At 39.8% G+C, this 24257-nt stretch overlaps 1 protein-coding gene across 1 annotated transcript in view; it reads right to left on the minus strand.

Moving 5' to 3' along the window:
* Positions 1-941: 941 nt before the first annotated feature.
* LOC138957559 (acidic leucine-rich nuclear phosphoprotein 32 family member E-like) overlaps positions 942-24257 on the minus strand; it is a 38997-nt gene continuing 15681 nt past the window's right edge. The window contains exons 3-4 of the mRNA XM_070328657.1: positions 1740-1963; positions 942-1002 (exon numbers count right to left, since the gene is read on the minus strand). Of these exons, the coding sequence (XP_070184758.1) occupies positions 942-1002; positions 1740-1963 (285 nt within the window). The remainder of the gene's footprint in view (positions 1003-1739; positions 1964-24257) is intronic.

Consider the following 24257-nt stretch of genomic DNA (forward strand, 5'->3'; position numbering starts at 1 on the left):
AGTTGTACAAAGAAGTTAAATGGAAAGATATGATAAATAGATAGATCGATAGATAGATATAGGGGGAGAGAGAGAGAGAGAGAGAGAGAGGGAGAGAGAGAGAGAGAGAGAGAGAGAGAGAGAGAGAGAGAGAGAGAGAATGACAATGACAATTCTTTATTTTACGAGGGTAACAGAATAAGCATTGGTATACTTTTTTGCATCTGGCCCTCGCCCTAAAGAGGGACTAAATCTACTATAATAACTACTACTACATACTTACATAATTAGTAAAACAGTATAAGTTTATGTACATAAGTGCAGAGAGAGAGAGAGAGAGAGAGACAGAGAGAGAGAGCGAGAGATAGAGAGAGAGAGAGAGAGAGAGAGAGAGAGAGAGAGAGAGAGAGAGAGAGAGAGAGAGATTCCATTTCATTCACGTAAGTCAAGTAAAGATAAAATTTGTATTTACCACACTAAATTGCAGGGCTGCCTGATCTTTCCAATATTTGGTTTATTTACAGCCGATATTCTTACGGCCTTTGTCATGTCATCAGACCAAAGTGACGGTGGAACTTATCCTCACAATGATATCACCGTGACCTTATCTTAACCGTGACCTCGCCATGACCTTATCCCAACCATGACTTCGCCGTGACCTTATCCAAACCATGACCGTATTCATCCATTACATAACCGTGACCTTATTCCAATCATGACCTATCCCAGTCATTACCTCGCTATGTGACCTTATCCCAATCGAGACACGTATCCCTGACCATTTCCCATGTGTGTGTGGGTGTGGGTGCGTGCGTGCGTGCGTGCGTGCGTGCGTTTCTTTATTGCAAAACAATGATTAACCAAAAATACCTGTGAGGCGATCTCCCGATTTAGTCTCATGTGAAGTACGATGTCAACATGAATGAATCTAAAAATGTTCACTCTTATTTTAGTATGTGACGTCAATTCCGTGGGGCTATCGCCGGAGGATAGCCAACGTTGGTCTGTTGATCCCATGGTGTGCTGAGGCAAGGAAATAATTATTGACATAGTTGAAAAACATGGAAGACGGTAGCACTGATAACAGGCGTGCTTTATTTGATTTAACAAAATAAACGAGCGCCTATGGCGTAGTTTTTCAAAAAAACCAAACACGTGCATTCTATTTCCATCGTTTTTTTCTGGAGAGAAAAGCACAACACGTGGTCAAGACAACTCGCAAGGTCAAAACGATCACGCGCAAAAACACGCTGAGATTGAGGGGTGGTGGGTTTATTCTTTGATTTGTTTCTCGATAAAATCCGAAATAGATAGGCTGCTAACGTTTCAAAATTAGGAATAGAAAAACTGTTATTGTTGAGTTTTTGATTTGTCCTTCAAACTATGAAAGTATTTGAAGTGCCAAAGAATGTTAATTGTTCTCCTGTAACGTTGTGGCATTGTTTGTGTGTTGCTACGCTCGTCCAAACCGGCTGGCAATCAGGTTTTATTGTGTGCAAAAACAGACAAACAAAGTGCTACTGACGTGTCATCAGTTGTGAAAACAAGCCTTACCCGCTCGTTTGCTGTCTAGTTTCCATTGTAGTGTGTAAGCCTGTTTTATGTTTCATTACAATCTTCCTCCTCCTCCTTCAGTCTCTTCTTCCTCCTCCTCCTCTTCTTCTTCTTCCTCCTCTTTCTCATGGGAGCATCTCGTTACTCCCCTGTATCGTTACTCCCCCGGCTCCGCGTTACTCCCCCGGCTTGTTACTAACCCTAACCCTAAGGGGGATCGAGTAACGAGCCGGGGGAGTAACGAGCTGATCCATTTCTCATCTTCCTCCTCCCCGTCTGCCTCCTCTTCCTCCTCCTCCTCTTTCTCCTCCTCCGTTTCCTCCTCCCCGTCTTCCTCGTACTCCTCCTCTTCCTTGTCTTCCTTCACTTCCTCCTCGTCTTTCTCCTCCTCTTCCTCGTCCTCAGTCCTCCCGTCTTCATCCTCAGCGACCTACTGCTTTCTCTCAGCAGGGCCCGGCTCCCCAAACTGTGAGTCCCTGCGTCCTATACGCACTAAAAGCCGAAAAAACGTACTAGAAATTCTTGAAAGGGTCCCGTGACGCACTAAACCTGAAAAGAGCGGGTCCAGGAACGAACTTAATTTGCATTATCATGCTTATTTAAGACTGTAATCGTCTACTACTTTCACACGAGAATAGACAAGAATGCACCCTTGGCTAGATTTCTAAGACGAGAAACGTTCTACCAGATCTGTATCCACGCCAAATTATATGACAAATAAGGTCTCGCAAGACTTTCAAAAGTCCTTCTGGTCTTGGAACCCTCTAAAGTTGCGTTGAAAGGGTCCTTTGACCCTCTAAAGTTGCGTTGAAGGGGTCCTTTGACCTCTAAAGTTGCGTTGAAGGGGTCCTTTGACCCTCTAAAGTTGCGTTGAAGGGGTCCTTTGACCTCTAAAGTTGCGTTGAAGGGGTCCTTTGACCCTCTAAAGTTGCGTTGAAGGGGTCCTTTGACCCTCTAAAGTTGCGTTGAAGGGGTCCTTTGACCCTCTAAAGTTGCGTTGAAGGGGTCCTTTGACCCTCTAAAGTTGCGTTGAAGGGGTCCTTTGACCCTCTAAAGTTGCGTTGAAGGGGTCCTTTTACCCTCTAAAGTTGCGTTGAAGGGGTCCTTTGACCCTCTAAAGTTGCGTTGAAGGGGTCCTTTGACCCTCTAAAAATTAAAATTTGGGGTCCCGGGACCCCCTAGGTAGAGTGTCGATGAGGAGCCCTGCACTACATAGGATCTTTTTCTTCTTCTCTTTTTTCTCTCTCTCACAATACTCACAAAACAATATACTGTACAATCTTCAGACAATAGTGTCAGTAACAATAACAGCTTCTGATAGGATCTTAGCCTGCCTCTTTTTCTTCCTTATAGTCCTCTTATCCCTTCACCTCTTCTCCGCACTGCCATCTTTTTCTTCTCCACAAGAAAGAAATCAAAAACGCCCAAAAAAGCATGTAATACCTTTTTTGCAGTAACTGAAGGAAATTTCTACAAAAAATGATTTTACATAAACCCTCGTAGATGGCGGGGAAAGCAACCAAAAAATAGCAGAAAATGATGAAATGTTCTTGTGTGTTCATGTGTGAATGTAAGTCCAAATTGTATCTGTCACGCTTTGTAAAACTCTTAACCTTCCTCGTTCTTTCCACTTACTCCTATTATTCTTTGCCATTCCTCTTCCTCGTTTACCCTTCCTTTATTTCACACTCGTAAAAAAACAAAACAAAACAAAAACAGCTTACACATGATTGTTCTTTTATTATCATGTTTGTATGTCATTCCCGTTGTCACCTGAAATATTATAGAGGTTACGGGGACTATGAAACTCAGTGCGGAAACGAGATGTACCACCCGTTTTGCTCCCCATATTGGGAACGTTTGCCCGGGAGACGGATTGAACGGGATCTTAGGGCAGAAGGGGTCTAAGACGACCAAAAATGGTTGCATTTCCTGTAGTGTTTTTTTCGGTATACAAGGAATGCTCCCGGGTGCAGTTCCTGTAGGAAAACTGATCACACTCAATCTCGTGTCCTATGCGATTGGCTGTTCATGGCTGTTTACCGACCAGTGCAGACGACCTTCTCTTTATCAACCAATGGTGTTTAATTCTTGCGTAGCTAGCAATCAAACCGTTTAAGATACAATCTCGCTTCCAAGCTCAGCGAGCGGCTAGCCGCAAGTATATCTCGCCTTTAAGAAACAATGTATACAGGAAAAACACCGACAGGACCGGAAGTGCACCTACTGGAAATGGACCCGCTTTCTGTCAACTCGGACCCTTAATGCGATATCACACTGGCAGTCTGAGACGCATCAAACGATGTCATCTTCATGTCGATTCCGTACTGAGCACGCGGTCGTTTTTCTCGCAACCTCCATAGCAGTATGATCCCCCACCTCAACCTCCCCTTTCACTGAACCCCAAAGCCCTCGCTCACTCCAAGGACAAAGCTGTGCCATATTTCATTGCTCAAATGTAGGTTACTGGGCGACCCGATGCGGCCCATTTCCCAGGGGAACGAGTGTAAAGTGACAAGAGGCTGTTGATGAATTCTAGCCCAGTCCCTTGTAGAATACACCCTGGTGCTTGCAGCTTCTCTCTGACGACAGTGATGAATTTTGAGCGTTGAGCAAGGGTCGTGACAGTTAGGGCTTTTCCCCGTGACTCACATCAAAGTACTTAAAGGTGAAGAAGTTTTGGAGTAATTAAAAGAGGTTATTTGTCGGTGAGAAATTGGACTCTTTTATTATTTTATTTAGTAGTCTGTATAAAATATAGGTTAGAGTTGAGTGAAGGTGTTTTTGTTTTGTTTTTTGTATCTTGTTTGTATGTTTTTTGTTTTAGCCGTCATTCAAAGATGTCTATGTTGGTGATAAATTGGACTGATAATGTCAGTCAGAGTTAAAAAGAATTTCTTTTTGGGTATTGTTGACAAATCTTTCGAATGCAAGTTACGAATATACATAGGAAAATCTCACACACACACACACGGCACACGCACGTCTACACGTCGGTACACACTTACGCGCGCGCACGGGCAACACCACCCCTACACACGTCTCTACACACACACACACACACACACACACACATACATGACGTGCAATCACACACACAGACACGCACAGAGACACACACAAACACACTCTCACACACACAAACACACCACTCACACACACACACATACACACGCGCGCGCGCGCGCGCGCACACACAAACAAACACACACTGAACATACCACTCACATACACACACGCACACACACACACACACTCTTTCTCTCTATCTCTCTCTCTCACACACACACACACACACACACACACACACACACACAGAAATGTCATCGCTCAATTTAGAATGGGCGTTTCACAGATTAATATCCACAGATATCGCTTCCAAAATTCAACAGAAAACAAGTGTTGCCCCTTTTGTGAAGATAAATTAGAGACCGAAATCCATTTTTTGTTTGAATGCCAAACATATTGTGAGCTAAGAATAAAGTATTTAGCACAGTTTTTAAGTGTTGGTGATCAGTTGGGCAGTATGATTACAATGTTTAAAAAACAAGACACAGAAACAATTGTAGATTTAGCAAAGTTTTTGTTTTTTGCATTTCAGTTAAGATTGTCAATGTTAAATAATAATGAGGATTAATTGTCGCTGAAGGTTTTGTTGTTGCTGTAGTTATTGTTCGGTTGTATGTATATATTAGGCAGCATTGATGTGCAAGATTATAGATAGAGGAAAGCTTGGAACAATCCACTGTGTATTTTGCATACGTTTCAATATCATGTTTTCTATTTTTTCCTGTGATTCATGTGTACCCCCCCCCCCCCCATTGAAAGGGGCTGTAGGCCCATATTCAATTAAACTGTGTCAGTGTCAGTGTCTCTCTCTCTCTATCTCTCTCTCTCTCTTTCTATCTCTCTCTCTCACACACACACACACACACACACACACACACACACACGCACACACACACACACACACACACACACACACACACACACACTGAAAGTTTCAGTTGTTCGGTGTCGTTCTCGCTTTGGGTTTATTCTGAACAGGAAACAGATTACCAAGGAACAAGACTGTTTGCTATGTGACGAAAGAACAATCTATTGAAGAATAAATAAAGTCACTACACTGCATTGGACGCAACATTTTTACCTGTTTGCTTGCTATCAACGTATGATTAATGAGTATGCTTATCTTTAAAGAATAATGAGAGTATGCTTTTCTTTGAAGAATAATTCAATGCAAGTAGCCTTAACAAAAACAAAAATCAAAGACAATCTTAATGGGTTTTTCAAGTGATGGGTAGTAAAAGTTTGCAGCCAAAAACAAAATGGACAACAAAAACAACGCATGAATAAAGTAAATGAAAACCCGCATGAATATAATTATTTTCACGAATAATCTTTCCAACAACAACAAAATCAGCAGCTGTAGCTGCAGCTGCGTTTCACTTACGACTACTACATAACCACTACTAATACTACAATCATGTACTACTACTACTACTACTACTTCGAAGTGTCACTTTTAGACTGGTGAAGTGTATTTTGACCGAGCAGACATGAAAATACACAGGTGTGCGATTGTGACAAAACAATGATGCCTCAGACAAACCTTTCTTCAGAACATGATGCAAGATGAAGTCGTATATTCCACGTCTTAATTACAGCCAGGATGCGTATGTCATCAGTGAACTCCCAATTAAATAAAATCACACGCACGCTGGCTTTAAAATGTTTCAATTTGTCATTTTCTGCAGACGTCCCCCTTTAATTTCTTTTCTGCTGACACTGCAAAACAAAACAATTAGTGTTAGCCATGATGGATTAAATAGACTAATTAAACGTCATCATGTGATACGGTACTGCTAATGTTGTTGCTGCAAAGTCAGACATTTGTTCGAGTTTACTGACAACATCTATTAGAGGTGTAATAGGCGCACACGATTACAGCAAACGAGCTGTCTAACTGTGTAGACCTGTGAATTATTGTAATATTTCCTCCCCCCCCCCCCCCCCCCCCCCCCAGCGTCCGGGGTGCCTGTGTGCATTTGTGCACGTGCACGCTGTTCAAGTTGTGTGTTTGTGTGTGTGTGTGTGCACGGTGTGTTCATGTATGTGCACTTTGTGTCAGTTAGTGATTGTATGGGTATGTATGTATGTATGTATGTATGTGTGTGTGTGCGTGTGTGTGCTGTATGCATATGGTGTGTGCTGTATGTGTGTTGTGTGTGTGCGTGTATATGTGTATGTATGTATGTGCGTGTACCCGTGTGTGTGTGTGTGTGTGTATATATATATATATATGTGTGTGTGTGTGTGTGTATCTGTGAATGCGTGTATCTGTGAGTGCGTGTGTGTGTTTGTGTGCGTGCCCGCGTGCGTGTATGCGCGCACCCTTGACGCATTCAAAAACATTTGCCGTTTTATCAGAAATGTTTCTGTGCTGTTTGTTATTCAAAACTTTATGATCGATGATAAATGCGACCTGAGAGCTCTGTCCTTTCCATCACTGACCTTTCCCTGAACTTCCTTGAACCATATCGATGATTACCATGACACAAATGAGACACACCTACAAAGAGTCTCAGTGAAATCGATCCAGGTCCATATCACTGAGTGCATTGAAATCAATTTAACTTTCCTCACTGATGGGTTGCTCTTATTTTGATGCTAATGTGTTCGACCCTTTACCTGCACCATTGTCGGTCTATGGCCTGACCCATTTTCCCGGTCTCCCATTTTGTAGCAATATTATTTTTCTGGTATTCGAGTTTTGTTTGTTATTCGAAATACTTTTTTTTTAATTTTTTTTTTTTTAAGGAGAGCTCAAAATACCCAAATCATCATTTACAGTTTTCGTGGCCTTGAATCAACCAGCAAATTTGTCACACTTTTTCTTTCGATATCAAATTAAAAGTTTAGTCTGACCACACACAAATATACACACACACGGCGCCTACGCACACAGAAACGCACATACACGCCGGCATACACTGACACACACACACACACACATGCACACGCACACACACACACACCGTGCACACACACACACACACACACACACCGGCACACACACATACACAGCCAGAGCAGCCGGGCCGGGCCGACTGACACCGAGACAGACAGATGGACATGGCCCTGGACAGACTAACACCCAAGAAGAACAAAAACCCAGACAGGACACAAATAAACTAACATACACTCAAAAGAAAAAGGTTATTCAAAAATATAAGAGAGAGAAATAGACATGAGAAAACAACAGCCTGTGACCCACTATCAATGACCCGGGCGCACTGAACAACCTGCGCGTACATGACCCCGTTCCTGCAACAGAGTCACACCATCCCTGCATACACTATGATGTGACCCAGAAAAGCCGACAAACTGCCCACCATCCCGATCGCTCCCCCTCCCCTGTGTTCCGTTCCAGGCCTCGCTTCGGTCGTGCACCCGAGTGATATATATACACATACATAATTGCGGTTGTGACGGTGAGAGCGCGGTTGTGTGTTTGCGGGGGTGGGGGGTTGAGAACGGGGATGTGGGGGTAGGTGTGTGTGTGTAGGGGGGGGGGGGGGTTAGGATGTGTCCGTGCGGAGCCAGGAGGTGGGGATTGGGGAATGTTGTGTTTGTGTTTATTTGCCGTGTGTGTGTGCGCGCTCTCCCTATTTCCCCTCCTTCTCTAGGACTGATGCGGTCTACATCATAATATTAAAAACAACAACAATTAAAACACCAACAATTGTGAAGGAAGAGAAAAATGCATTTATTTGCAATTACTTATGATATTCTCGTAAACTGAGAATTTGTTGTTCTGTCTCCCCGTGCCAAGTTGTACCACCAGTTGACAATCACCATCCCGTAGTCAATTCTACCCCCCCCCCCCCACCCCACCCCACCCCCCGACACACACGCAGACAGTATCGGGGAGGACCTCCGTGTGTTTATCTTTGTGTCTGCGTGCGTGAGTGCGTGCATGCGCGTGTGTGTATGTGAAATTGGAGGTCGATGCAGACATAATGTGTATACGGTGTGCCAGTGTATTCGTGCCTCTCTCTCTCTCTCTCTCTCTCTCTCTCTCTCTCTCTCTCTCTCTCTCTGTGTGTTTTAATGTATACCATTACCAATGACCATGTTGGCATGTATGCTATGAACATTTTTTTCTTTTTCTCTCTTTGTCTGATTTAATAACCATGTTTTTATGTTTTTGCTTTGCTTCTTCTTCAGAGAAAGGGAGAATGTACGTTCTGGCTCACCGATTCCGACAGACCCTAAATATTAACGCAAAATAGGCTTCTGGACTAAACTTTTACTAAAATGAAACATGCGACAAAATCAGAAAAATACTGCATAAATCCATACAAAAAAAAAATACAGTAAAGTAAGGTTGTTTTGAACCAATGCCGGGTCTGTCGGAATCAGTAACCCAGAACGTACATTCCCCCTTTCTCTCTGTGCAACGCTAAATTTAGTTTCCATTGAAATATTAACTAGTTGCAGCCAGCGTGCGTATTGATCCAATCTGCCCGTCGGTCGGCTAGCCATAACTACCGTATTGATCTGGTAAAAACAAACAGCAAGCTTGTCTTCTATACTGATTCCTCCAATGGCAAGACAAGATTAAATCATGTGATAGCAACAGTTACGTCACGTCCGCCCAACACTTGGTATTGATTGTAACATAGCCTGGTGATTTTGCCATTTCATTCCGTAGTCGCCCACCGTGCAGTTGTGTTTTCTGTGAGAGTCAAGATAGCATTTCTGAAGAATTAGAGAGAGAACTTCTTCCTCAAGATATGGATCAACAAAGCAGATGGAGTGTAGAACAACTTGGCATCATTGAGGAGCATATATTTCATCATAATAATTATGTTGATGTATTGAATAGAATGAAAAGAGAAGGGCCATCAGAAAGTAGGAAACTACCTAGATTTCTCTCCCAACCAAAAAGAAAACTGACATCTCTGTATGGGGAGCAGGTGAAAAAACGAAAGGTTATGTCACCAGAAGAACTCCATCAATACTTGCAGTCAAAAGAGGTTGATGTGAGTAAGACAGTTAGGAAAGAAGTTTTCTTTTTTTCCTCAGAGAAAATAGGGTCATCAGATGCTGCTATTGAAAAGCTGAAGGAAGGATACAGGCAGATTCAAAGACAGGAGGCCACCAGTATGTGTTTTAACCTTCAGTATGGTTCTCTTCTGGATGCATCTTTCAAATTCTTTCAGGAAGAAAAGGAACGAGGAATTCACAAAAACAAGTGGGAAGAGTGGTTGCAGGCAAACATTGGCATCTCACCAGCTTATTCACGCAAACTGAGAGAGATTGCTCGTTTGCTGAAACCATACTTTAGCAGGTTTTCTACAGTTGGTCTGTCTTTCATTGAAATCTACTCTCTGAGAAAAGATTTGAAGACAATGTTTGAAAGTAATGAGGAGATCAGAAAATATTGGACTTCTCCCATGCAAGAACCACTACAACTCCAAACACGATCCTCTCAGGTAGAAAACACTCAGTTGTGAGAAGTCAGTCACGGTTGAGCAGAGCGCTCCAGGCTGGAGCGCCAGGTCTTTGTATTGCCTGCTATTGATGTTTCTTCCAACCCGTCACTACACTCAGTTGTGAGAAGTCAGTCACGGTTGAGCAGAGCGCTCCAGGCTGGAGCGCCAGGTCTTTGTATTGCCTGCTATTGATGTTTCTTCCAACCCGTCAAACAACTTCTAAAGGCTGCCTTTTCAGGCGGCCGCCGAGTGCACTTTATGCAAATGACTTGTTTATTGATTCAAGCTTTGACAAGTGTACTTGGTGGCTGCTTTGAAACTCAACAAAGCCCACTCCCCCTTTCACACAAACACTTCCCAAACGCAAGCAACTTCCTCTCCCCCGCTGCAGTCAAAACAAAGCTGTCATAGCGGGTTTTCCCGATTGACAAAAATTCTTATTACACACTCGGACTATTTGAAGCCGCGTTTATTCTCCAGTGCCCAATTGCATAAGAATATTCTGGTGATGAATAAACGCGCTTTGTGTCATTAGCATCTAAAGATTTCTTGTTTACAATAGTTGTGTTGATCTGATGAAGCGCGGAACTGATCTTAGGGTTGTCATGGTGAAACACTCGCTTCTGAAACAGTGCTTCCTTGTAGTTATCATGCGATATGCTCGACTTTACAACCTGTTTGCTTACACCCTTTGCTTTTTTAACCACCCCTTTCTCACTTGCAACACTGTACATCTTTGCACGCAATCCAACATACTCCTTAATTATCTTCCCATTCATTTCATCTTTCATCTTTCCAATAACCTTCTTGTTAACATTTGAGTGCAATGGTGATTCTTTAGGGTAGTCGCAAGTGTCATAAAAAGAATCTTTTCCTTTTACTGCAGGACTTTCAGCTTCTAGATCTTTGTAAATGTCATCCGCTGGAATGTCAAGTAAGAATGAATCTGTGTCTGTGTAAAGTACTCTCGATTTGGGATATCTTGGTTTCAAATAATCATACAAAAACTCAAGCATCAACAGTTTTGACAACTCTAGCACAGTAAAGCCTATGAATACTGGTTTGTCAAGCTTGACTACAAGTTTTTTCATTAAGATACCATACAGCTGTTCATGAAAGTATTTAAAGTCTTGATACTGTGGTTTGGATGTCAGCTTGATGGCCTCATTTTCTCTTGTAACAAGTCTAACATCCTTTCTCTTGTGTGGGTTTTCCATTGTCTTACCAAAGCAACTGTTGTTCATCAGTTTAAAAAAGTCTTTCTCTGATGCATCAGCGGCTTTGGTTCTCAGTTCTGTGTTTTTCATGATGTAAGGTTTCATAAACTGTTCTTGATCAAATAAAATTATACGATGAACAGCCTTCAAAATTAATCCATGTCTAATGTAAAACTGTAACAGTCTGTAGTGACACACATACTTCTTTTTGTGAAACAGATTGGGCACCAGCTTTGGAGGTTCTCTTGGGTTTACTTTTAACCTCTCAGCCGCTAAAGGATAATCATTATGTAGATCATGAAGTGATAGTGGATAGTCTAAGTCAACTTCTAGTATCCATCCCTTTCGACTGTCTGGGCCTGCTTTTAATATTGCCAGCACAACACATTGTGAAAATGGTCCTGAATAGATCTTAAAGTTCCGAAGTGGAAGCGTCTGACACATTGCCCAACCATACAAATTGTTTGCATCTAGATACATGATGTAATTAGAAGGTTTCATAGGATCAAAGTCGTCCAAGTATTTGTTGTTGGCTTTGCAGTAATTGTGTGAAGCCATACTGATTCCTCCACGTAGTCCATTTTCAATCATCTGAAGTGTAGGTAGATCTGATAGCAAGTCAATCTTTACTCCTGTAAATCTAAGAAATGCATCCCAGCTCATGCCTGGTGCAGATATGTAATGTGAAGGATCTAGATTGTAGTGCTTCATACATGTTCTTCTGTAATTCTCAAATATATCTGCAAGTAAACAAACATCAGCCAACAAATATTGATCATGATAATCACCCATTGTATTACATCCTAATTTATTCCATGCAGTCTTAGCGTGTTCATAGTCTTCGTCACTTATACCTTTACCCTTCAGCCGTGAGAAGTAAGCATCCTTTGGTGGTAACTCATCTTCATCAAACCTCTCCCACGAATCCATGTATTCATATGGATAGACTCCCTTTCTAACTAAGTCACTGTCAAAGTACTTACATGTGATTGGGAAAGCAGTTAGTGATGAAGATAAAGACTCAAGTGTTCCCATCAGATGTTGAGCAGAATCGTAGAAGTGTAAACTATTCAGAGTAAAGGCCATGTACTTTTCTGAAGACTGCGCAATGCATCTTGCTTTGTATTCATCAGTTACTGCCTGCATGATCAGATGTGAATCATAACCGCGCAAGTTATGGAAGAAGATTGGAAGCTTCCAAGTCTTAGGATCAAACTTTAATTGTAGATTACATTTGCTGTGTGCTGCTCCTCGGAACTGCCCACTTACATGATCATGATCTCTTACTATTGGATTGTCTGTGTTTGGTGTTAGACTTTGTTCGCATATCCAACACTGTGTGGTAGAGTTAAACTGTTCTTGGTCTTCAGGTTTCATAACAATGTCTGAAAGATTCAGTTGTTTGGAGCAGTCATTTCGCACTTGGTTCATTTGCTGTAAGAAGTTCTTTGCTGCATTAGGTCCTCTGTACAATTGCGGTTTAGAATGTTTACCATCTGAACTAACAACAATAAATGCATATGAACAGACTTGATGATTACTTAGAGTTACTGTTTTAGGTAGGTCTTTTGGTAAAGGTCCTTCATATGGCACAATGATAGATTCAAAGTCAGCATAAACAACATAAGGATTTTTCTGTAGTTTGCATACATTCTTAAAATACACTTTGCTGTCTGGCGGCGGTGTTGTTAACTTCACAACCGCATCATCAACGCTCTTACAATGTTGCTTGTGTATAAGTGCTGCATGAATTGATGGAATACGCAAGAGACATCGCCTACAAAAGTCTTGTTTACTATTGTGATTGCTTGTGCTCGCCATCAGTCTACTCATTGTACGAATCAAAGTGTAATGATATTTTACACCATCAGTCATTAGTAACATGTCAACATGGTTAGTATCACAATCACCAATCGTTGGTGAGTTCTTTGATATTCTGACTGGTTTCAGTTCATCTTCCTCATCCCACGTGTAAACATTTACGGTGATGGGTTTGTTTTGCTGTTCAAATTTGTCAATGCTTGTAATGCTGACAGGAAATTCAATACCAGTAAAGTTTAGTTTATTTCTGTATGCATGATAGTTAGACACTCTTTCTGCATTTTTCTTTACACTGTACAGTCTTGCCAGAACACACCACATAAAACATTTGTCATCATCATTCTTTATGTTCAGCACAGCACGTTTTTTGACAAGAGCAGGAGGTAAAGGTATGTAACTTCTACCTCTGATGGGGGCAAATTTACTTAGCTTCAATTCTATTTTTAGAATTTCACCTTCTGACCATCCGGATCCTTTCATCTTTGCATCCTCTGCAGCTTGCTCAAACCGTTTCATCATTTCATCTGCCCAGTTTCCATTCAATTCTGCCATAGAATTAAGTGCTAGTTGTCTGGTTGAAACATGAACTTCTAGCACCTCATCACTGACTGTTTTGTATTTTATTAAACTGACTATCTGCACTTTTACTGGAGGTTCAATCAACAAATTGTTTGGAATTTGTTCAATGGCGTCTTGCACACTGGACTGCACATTTTGAGGATCCGTTACTTGTAATTCAACGGTGTCAAATACTGCCGATAAAGATTCTAATACAGAGTCTTCCATCGCTGTGAGTTTGATTTTATAACTCAAAATAAAAATATAAATTAAAAAAATGAAGTTGCTTAGAATTCTTTCTCAGAGCTTCCATTTTTGTTAACACTATAAAATCTGAAATAAAAAATCATTTAACATTTGTACCACGTGGAACTAATTGTAATTCCTCTTTTACAAAGGCTCTTTGCGGTGCTGGTTCTCTCAAGTAATATATAGGTGGATTTGTCTCTACTACTCTCTTGATTTCATGAATGTCAATACTCCAGATTGGATCCGTTGCACGCTTCCTGCTGTCACCCTCAGCTTCACCGGGTGCATATAAATATCTGACTTTCTGATTGAAAGGTAGTAATGCCACTGGTGTTGTTGACTTTGGAGCAACAGGTATTGTTTTCTGTTTGATTGCATCAACTGGTCTTAACCCTGTAGCTTTAAATACCTCCAGATTCATTGCTCTAAGTACTGATGGTAATCTTTTGACCCATTCAGTGTTACGCAATTTACTTTCTGTGTCCAAAAATTCCTGATGGTACTGATATGAAAACAGTTTTTCTGCCAACTGTTTGTTAAAGCTCTCAACAATAGCCTGTGACCTGTGGTTTCCTGGAATACCTCTCTTCACTGTAACATGATGTTTTAACAGAAGCTGGTTGACAGCTCCTTTAAACTCCTTACCATCATCGCACTGAATCATTCTGGGATACTTTAGTGGTCCACGTCTGTAAATTTCTTGCAGGGCAACAGCTGTAGCTATAGCACTTTTCTCTGTCAACGGTTCAGCATCTTTGTATCTTGTTGCAACATCAACTACAGTCAGTGCATACTTATATTTCTTCCTTCTGACTGTGTCATGCGGTAAATACAGCAGGTCTATTTGATGAGTGTCATTCGGTTTAATGTTAACAAAGTGTGGTCGTGTAATTTTTCTTGGTGCAGGTAAATAGATCTGCCAAACTGCCTGCTTTGACAACCATTTCTTTGCTATATCTTGAGAAACACCTGCTGCGTCACTGAGCTTGTCAATAGCAGTTCTTCCTTTCCAGTATCCTTTTGGGGAATAATATATTTTAGATAACAAAGCATCACTCATGGTTTTTTAAATGACAGAATATTAAGATTTGACAGCACGCGCAATAAAGTAAACAACAGCCATACCAATAACAATGAAAACAATCTCGCCCACCTTCTGCTCTTCTGAAGGCTGATAAAAGTCACCCAGTTTTGGAGGAGCACTTGTCTTCATTTTCTTTCCAGTTACAAGATAGTATTCTTGAATGGCTGCATCAACATTGGCAAAGGTTTTGTTTGCATGTCCTTGCTGCCTGAGTTTATCATTCATAAAGTCTAACTGCGCAATTCGTTTCTTCTCGTATTCATCCTGTGCTTTCGCCAGTTGTTCCATGGCTTTGTTGTGCCTTTCCCTCTCTTCACCATTTTGCAGTTTAGAAAACAAATAGTTGCTGCCAGAAAATGCAAGCGCATTTACAATCGCACCTCCCACCATCATAACCAAGCTAGCCATTTTATTGTCTTACATGTTTATATTTTCTGGAATAATTCCTTGCTTCACCAGGAAGTCTTTTGTTGCAAAGGAAGCTGTCACAACACCAATTAGTTTAGCACCGTCTTCGAAGTCTAACTTTCCCAAGTCGGCTGGTTTCATTCTGAGGAGACTTTTACCCAGCATTGTGTAACCTACACTCAAGCCTCCAATCACTGCAGCGTGATAAACTAGATTAACTATTGTCTTTTCAGAACTCATTTTTATGTTATCAAAATTAAAATATTAAAATTATTCCATATGAAATGAATCCACTGCAGGTACTACTGTGGGCTTTTTTATTGTTTGTACTGCTTTGTTTGTTGGTTTTGGTGTTTCTGGTTTTGGTGTTTCTGATTTTGGTGTTTCTGACACTTTATATTTGCCTTGCCAAAGTTTGTAAAGCAAGTATCCACCTCCTCCAACAACAGCTGCTACAGCTACTTTTCTGTATGATAGAAATGAAGATTTTAATTCTTGATCAGTTTGTGTGACCTTAGTCACTTCAGGAATGTTTGGTGTCTGCTCAACTTCAGACATAATGTTCTGCTTTGCCTTTTGATTTAACTTTTTTTGTCTGTTCCATTCGGCTAGTTTTTTTCCTGCTTCTACTCTACCAGGTTTCTTTGTCACTGTGTTCACTTCTGGTATTTTCGTCTGCTCCACTGTCTGCTTCAACTGATCTGTCATCTTTTTTATTCTGAAAATTAATGTGTTTGAAAGTAATTAATCCAGCAACAAATGGTACTAATAAAGCACCAAATCGATAATACAGGTCACAGGCAAGAGATTCGAGGGACTTGGAAACAACAGGGTCATGAGTTAGATCATGTGTTAAGTCTTCCTCCGAGTCGAGAGGTGTAAAATGTCCAAAAATCTTTGTGTACAAACCTATAACAGTCTGTCCAATACTTCTAACCATCTTAGAACCAAGCACTGATTCATACCGTCCATGATACTTTTCTATATCTTCTGAGGAAAGATGTTGTACTTCTTCCACAGTTAACTGCTGCCCAAGGTAGTGTTTTGTTTTTCCACAAACAGCAAGTGAATACAATCTTTCTTTTTTATCAGGTATAGTCCTACTGTCACAGATTTCAATATCTGTAGCAGTCTGCATCAGCAATTCATCACAGTTCATTTTATTTTGATGCAGAATAAAATTAAAATCTAGTAATTAAACTTGAGTAAGAACTTAGGTAGGAACTTAACAAGAACTTAGGTAGGAACTTGAGTAAGATCTTAACAAGAACTTAGGTAGGAACTTAACAAGAACTTGAGTAAGAACTTGACAAGAACTTAGTAAAAACTTGAGTAAGAACTTGAGTAAAAACTTGAGTAAGAACTTGAGTAAGAACTTGGTAAGAACTTAGCAAGGATTTCTACAAACATACATACTGAACTGGTTGATCAGTTTTTAAAACCAGTTTCGAGTGCTTAGAAGATTTCAGATTATTCTTTATTCTTTCTCTCTCCTGTTTGTTTTCAATGACATCATTTTCTCGAAGGCACTCTTCAAAACTGTCACGGTCCTTTGAATAGAACAATGTTATTGTTTTGAGTTGCTCTCTAAAGTCTTTCAGAACTGCATTGTATTTTTGTGTTAATATCCAAACTGATATTAATGCATGTCGTCCACTGAATGCAAGCTTTGCTAGTGCACTTTTCTTTCTAACAATGTCACGTTCTGCTGCACAGTCATCAATAATAAACAGTGTTGGCGTGTTCTGAAAAAGATCGAAATAATGCTCCAAGCAAACATTTAGACGATCAGAAGGATTTACAATAAATATATTTTGATCAGACCATATGAATTTTCTCTCCTTGTATGTTCTGTTATGCTTTATGGTTGGACAGAATATGACTATGTGTTCAAAGTGATTTATGTAAACAGTCTGTAATAAATCCAAAACATATCTTGTTTTGCCGCAACCTGTTGCCCCACAAATCAAAGAACAGTGTGGATCTTTTGGAAGAAAATCTAGATACTTCATTTTAACACGTTCAATAAACAATATCCTGTAATCTGCTTTCAGAGATGTTTAACTGCGCATCTGACACAACAAACACGTAGATCTTAACTGATTTACTACTACTCCCTACTTCCTTTTCAATTTGTATTGTGATTCCTTCTGATCCGTTTTCAATTCGCCTTCCACTTCCATGCAGTTTGTTGTCGTCAGTTGTTCTGAGATCCAGCCATAACGCATATTTATTTGTTAAGAAATCTTCTACGCCAACACCGTGTAAATGTAGATCTTTAGCCACAAGATCAGATGTTGGGTCTTTCAATCTTCCTCCAGTAAAGTACTTTCTTGCTTCATCATAGTGTTGGTATGGCAGCATGCCAGATGCAAATATTTGGTTTGGCTGCCCTTCAATTGTGCAATATACTCTATTGATTAGTGGATTGTAAAACTTTTCTATTTGCCTTTCATATGAATCTTTTGGTTCCTCAAACAACATAAGTATTCCCTTCATTGACCTAGCTGGTGTATTCAAGTTAATGTTCCAGATTGGATCAGCCTGGCTTTTTGAAAGTGTACTGTGATTCAACACTCTTTCATAATAGATAGGCAGCTTAGAACTGTACTGATTTTCTATAAGTCTAGCCAGTTCAGGATGGTTTACAACATCAAACTCTAAAGAAATTCCAGACACCTTATACTTTGCTTCCGGGTCTTGTGAAAGCATAACACGATCATAACTATTGAAAGTCAGGTCGTATGACAGCCTGTCACGCAATGCTCCTTGATAGAAGGGAGGATGTGAATTTATGAGTTCAAAGTCAAGTGGAATACAAAATTTGTTTCCAAAAGCAACATTGACAGCGTTATCTTTTTTGTTGTCAGCTTTATCTCCTGCTCCTATTCTAACTTTTATCCCATTGTCTGACTGAATCCCTTGAAACACTCTGTTTTTCTTTTCATTGTCAGTCAACCAATTATCTGCATAAACTAAAAATACATCTGCATTATTCAATGACATCACTTCCCGCCCTTCCAGTTTGACAGTAATCTTCCTCACAATTGCTCTTCCTACATTATAAGCCAAAGTCCTATTTGCATCTGAGCCAGATTCTAATTCTAATTTGAATGATAGTCTTACAGTGCCTGGTACAATAACATCGTTCTTACCTAGATTAGGAAACCTAACAGTAAGTATTTCATTCTGATCAATAGTAGAAGGATTATTTGTGACTATAACTGTTTGCCTTATTCCTTTTACCCCGAGAGGTTCTTTCAGCCTTCTGTAAGGATCAAGAACAGAACCGAACGATTGTGCCATCTTTTTTTATTTTCAAAATAAAAAATAAGTTACAAATGGCAGAAGGTGGATTTGAAGATTTATTTGAGCCAGCGGACGACATGAGCGAAGCAATCCCTTTGGTTCCCTACCATCATTCACTGCATTATGAGGTGGCACGACATGAACTTCTGGAAGGTAAAGTTAGAGATTTCTACAAAAGTTTAGGAGAAGAACCTGATGTTTTAGATCCAAACCAGTTCAAAATGGAAGCAAATCATTTATATACAACTAGCGATAAAGGAGAAAAAGTCCAACTTACATATAAATCTAATCCTGCTAAGTTTCTATCAAAAGTTTCACTAAAACAAAAACTTACTGCTAATAGACTTAGGCAATTAGATATTGTGCCTAGCACACGGTCATCATCTTCCCATGTTGTTTCCTTACTTCAACAAGCAGAACTAGGACTACCAACTGCTACTCAAATAGAATCTGTTCCATTGCAAGATCTTAATAAACTTGCAGATGAGGCTGATCAACTTATACAAGAGATAGAGACTTCTTTTTCTGAGGAAACTTCACTGAAGACTCCACATGAACTATTACCTATGAGAGAAATAGAAGCCCTTAATCAATCACTACAAACCATCAGAGGTGAAATAGCAAATAATCTGTCAAAACTAGGTCAGCTGGATGAAGATATAAACAAAGAGAAACAAAAACTTGCTGATGCTGATGATTTGAACCTAGAACAAGAAGTAAAAAACAGAATTTCTAAGCGTTTAAAAGATTTGCAGGAGGAGAAAGCCATAAGGTTAGAAGTTCTAAGTAACAATAGAGAACAACTGAGAACACAGGTCAGCAGAATAAAAAATACAATTCAAAGAATCCTTTACGAAGACACAACTCTTGCTGAAAGAATTAGAACGCTTTTCAGAGAGCAGGGAATCACAATAGCTAGTATATTAACTGCGTTAGGATTTGCAATAAGCACATTAGTGTTAACACTCACAGGTGGCACTGTCACACCTCCACCTTCACCTTCACCTTCATCTCCATCTGATCCGGGATGGGTAAAGAAACAACTCAAACACATTGCAGAACTATTAAAGAAACTAGCAGCAAAAGCTTTGGATGCACTTCCAGGAATCATTGGTTCAATTGTTAGCTGGCTGTTATCTTTTGCAGGTAAAGTTGTTGGTTTCATGGCTGAACATCTCTGGACTCTAATAGTTTTAATTGCAGGTGTTCTGCTAACGAGAATAAAGCAAAAGTAAGCCTACACCCACTCCACCAATTACTAGAGCAGTCTTCTGCGATTCATGATCATCACTAATACTAACAGCTTGATCATCACTAGTGACAGAATGATCTTCACCTGCAGCGTGATCTTCACTTGTCACGCTTTGTTTCTGTTCATTGTGATATGGCTGTAGCATCGTTCTGATTTCTGAATTCAGTTCTTCACCCTTTCCAAGCGGCTGGGTGTCACTAGCAATAATGATTTCATTGTTATAATTTGTTATTGTTCCAATCTGCAGCTGGAGATCAGAAGGTAACATGTAAAGGCCGTTACCAACAGCAAAGTCAACTTTTGATCTTGCATAACGGAGAGAGTCTTGATACCTTTTGATGCTGGAAGGCAGATCAACTGCAGAGTTTATGACATCTTCTAAATTTGATAACAACTGTTTCTGTGCACCAAACCCTGTGCTTGTTCTCATTATGTTTGATCGTGTCTGTGCCTGCGAGCCTAGCAAGCACCACGCATATGTTCGGATAGATTCATTGATCCTTTCAACACCTGATCCAGTGAAACCTTTGCCGGTGTCTAATATAAAAGTAGTCCATGCATTGTGGTGCTCTTGTTCTATTGATCCTAACTGTACCTGCACATTTGAAGAAAAAGATGTATGACCTGGCCAGTAATCAAAATTATACCTCCTGTGGACACCCCATAAATATAGTGTTCCCATGCCATGGTTTTTGTCTTGCTTTTGCCTAAAGTCGGTCTTAAAATCTATATTGAATTCATTGCAGAGACGCTCATACACTTTCATGTTTATCCTATTGTTGAATGGGTTCCAGCTCTTTTCATGCGGCATTGGTGCCTGAAGTTCAGACAAGATTCTCCTGCACTGATAGTAAACGTGAAATGTGTACACACACTTTGTCAGTAAGTTTGAATTATTCATGTGGTCTGCATAGGACACTCCACATCCTGTGGTTGCACAGAATATTGCAAAGTTTAACTGATTCTGATAGAACTGAATTGGGTGAGAGTTCCACATCTTTGGAACACTATCATTTTTGATTGGGGGATTTAGGTAAGAATGGAATGGGTCAGGCACTTTAACGCGAATGGATTGTGTTTCTGTTACAGCAAAGTCCAACTCATGGAAAGAAATAGTCTTTGGATTGTAATATGGTCCAGTTTTGTATTTAACGTCTTTGTTGAATTTATACTGACTCATTTTTGTTGTTGAATAAAAAATGTTTATCACACTAACAAATGTGAAGACTAGTGTGCCAGTTAAACTTGCAAACCCTATCAACAATCAAAATGGAGGAATGAAAGTTGCACTGCATGAAATTATGTACAAGGTTACTTGGTATAATATCAGTAAAAAAAAGGCTAACAACTGGGTTAGAATTAATGGTAAAACACATTCTGTAGAAGATGGTTACTATGACTTCTGCACTTTAGAGAAAGAATTGTTTGCTCCAGTAGGTATTACAGCGAGTTTAAATCATGCAAGTCTCATTGCTACTCTTACTATGCCCAAAACTAGAGAAGTAAACGTTGAGTTTCCAACCAAACTCCTTGATATGCTTGGAATTACAAATTTATACAAGGGAACACGTCCCATTGACATGGATGTTAACAGTGTACTGTTTGTTCACATGAGAGAGCTTAACACATCCTATAATCTGTTTAATGATCAGCGTTCTGATCTGCTTAGGATTCTTCCACCGAGTGATGCCTCTTTTTGTAAAATGCACGTGCCAACATTTAAGACACTTCAGTTCAAGGACTTGGAGGAAGGGTGTCATGAATTCCTACACATTGATCTGAAAAATCAAAGTGGACAACCAGTTGATTGTTTGTTTAACATTACATTGGAAATAGTTCCATAAAATATTGAGTATTAAAATGTCGAGTGGACCTACAATAGCTTATCCTGTTGCATGTTCAACTATAGAGTTGAAAGATTTAGCAGACGCTATCGACTTTGAGAGCAATGCTGAAGTTGGTGCAGTGTATGCATTCGAGTTTACAGACACTGGTTATTACAAGAGAAAGGAAATCGACGATGAAAAGAAACCAAGATTCCTCAAACTAGGTCAAATCCGTGATGTTAATGTACCTGATCCAATTGTCGATGACACATTCTACATGTGGAAACATCAGAATAAAAAATGGGTACTTAGTCCTGTTATCAAAAAGATTGACTGGGAAATGAAGTTTGAATTTGTGAGTCCATACACTCTTGTTGGAAAAGACGACACATTCCGTAAGTCAATCAATGCTAAACCACTAATTGTTAGCCTTGTTCCTGCGATTAACAGCAGGGGAGAAGTTGCAGTTAAACCTTTCCATAAGAACAACTATCTCATTCACAGAAAACAAAGTGTTGAAAAGGACGCTGACACCATTGTCGATTTTATACCCAAGCTTCCAATAGGGCAGAATGCAACTATGATATTTGATATAGTTGTCAGGAAAAGGGAAGAAACCACAAACACTGTTCTAATGAGAGGAATAAATCTCAACTGGAGACCATTAAATGTTGAAGAAGTCAGAGTATTTATTGCTGTTCAAAAGGATTCTAACACAATAAAAAAACAGACGTCAAACCAAAATGTTGTTGTTAACGCAGATATAAATAATTTAACAGAAATAAGAAGTATTAATCTTACTTATCTTGATTTGATTGCTTTCTACTATACAGATAAGGTGTTAAGCAATGAACAGCTTCAAAGCTTAGCAGAAACACTGGCCAGTGAGAATTAAGATAAATATTTTATATTTTGCATTAAAAAGATGACTAGCAGTGTGAAGCTTTATCCTAATATTGATGAAAGTGCAGCAGAAAGTCAACAATTCAGACTGGCACACATTAGTAATATACGAAAAACAACTAGAAGATGAATTAGAAAAATATTCTCGCGCTAGACGTAAGTACTCAACAACTTACAACAGCCTTTCTAATGCCAGCACTGGTTCTACTATCCTTGCATCAGCTGCAGGTGTAACGGGAACAATTCTGTTAGCTACCGGAGTAGGGACTCCAGTTTCTCTAATCCTAGGTGGTGTGGCAGCAGCAGTTGGTGGTTTATCATTTATAGCATCAGCTATAATGAAAAAAATTGTGAAAAAGCTTGAAAAACACGAATCCATTTCCACTCTTGCATCATCAAAATTGTCTAGCCTAAAACTGTCTATCAGTAAAGCACTTGAAGATTCAAAAGTTTCTGACGAAGAATTCAAACAGATACAAACAGACTTTGATGACTACAAAAGTAAGAAAGCAAGTATTCAAACAAAAACACGAGCTGAATATAACAAGCCACTCGATATAGAAGATCTGAAAAAGCAGTTTTTAAAAAAGGGGATTCAAATAGGACGGGAAGAAAAAGTAAAAATAGAATCACTTGTAAAGAGTTAACTATTCGTTTAGACAGTCACATTGCATGTATCAGATATAATTCTAACAGTGAAAGAACATATGAAGTAAAGTTTGTAAATGAGAGAGCGTATTGAGCTTAAGAATGTTGTATAAGAGAAAGGGAGAATGTACGTTCTGGGTTACTGATTCCGACAGACCCGGCATTGGTTCAAAACAACCTTACTTTACTGTATTTTTTTTGTATGGATTTATGCAGTATTTTTCTGATTTTGTCGCATGTTTCATTTTAGTAAAAGTTTAGTCCAGAAGCCTATTTTGCGTTAATATTTAGGGTCTGTCGGAATCGGTGAGCCAGAACGTACATTCTCCCTTTCTCTTCTTCTGCTTTAATATTATGCACTGCTTAGTTAATTCCCTCTTGGGCGAGGGCTGGATGAAAAAAGATCTTTGCTGTATCTACTCCATTACCCTCGAAAAATAAAGTTGGTTCGTTCGTTCGTTCGTTCGTTTCTCTCTCTCTCTCTCTCCTTCTCCCTCTCCCTTCCCCACCCAACACTGACACACAATTAGGCACATAAAGTTATGTCTGAAAAAAGGGAAGGTTGGACAAAATTGCAAAAGTCTTGTTTTCTTTATGAAAAGGTCGAAAATAGGCACATAAACATTATAGTTAAAAAGGAGGTTGCTGCGGGTTACGCAAGTGGGTCATTTGGACGGTTATGACGTCACAGCATTACCGGAAAAGTTAAAATTCTTGTAAAAAACCCAAATATGGTCATGTAACATGTCATTTTGTAGGGTTTTGTGAGATATTTCACATGGAACAAACCGATTTGCAATAATAATAGATGCGTTCACAGTATTTGCTCACAAAGCCGCACAGTCCTGAATGCTGGCGTTAACAGACAATATAAGTTAAGCTGTGTAACTCTAATGACCAACTCGCACACGAACTTTAAACATATTCTTAGTAGCACATCATCTTGCG

The sequence above is a fragment of the Littorina saxatilis genome, unplaced genomic scaffold (genome assembly GCF_037325665.1).
Source record: "Littorina saxatilis isolate snail1 unplaced genomic scaffold, US_GU_Lsax_2.0 scaffold_415, whole genome shotgun sequence".
Classification (NCBI taxonomy): Eukaryota; Metazoa; Mollusca; class Gastropoda; order Littorinimorpha; family Littorinidae; genus Littorina; species Littorina saxatilis.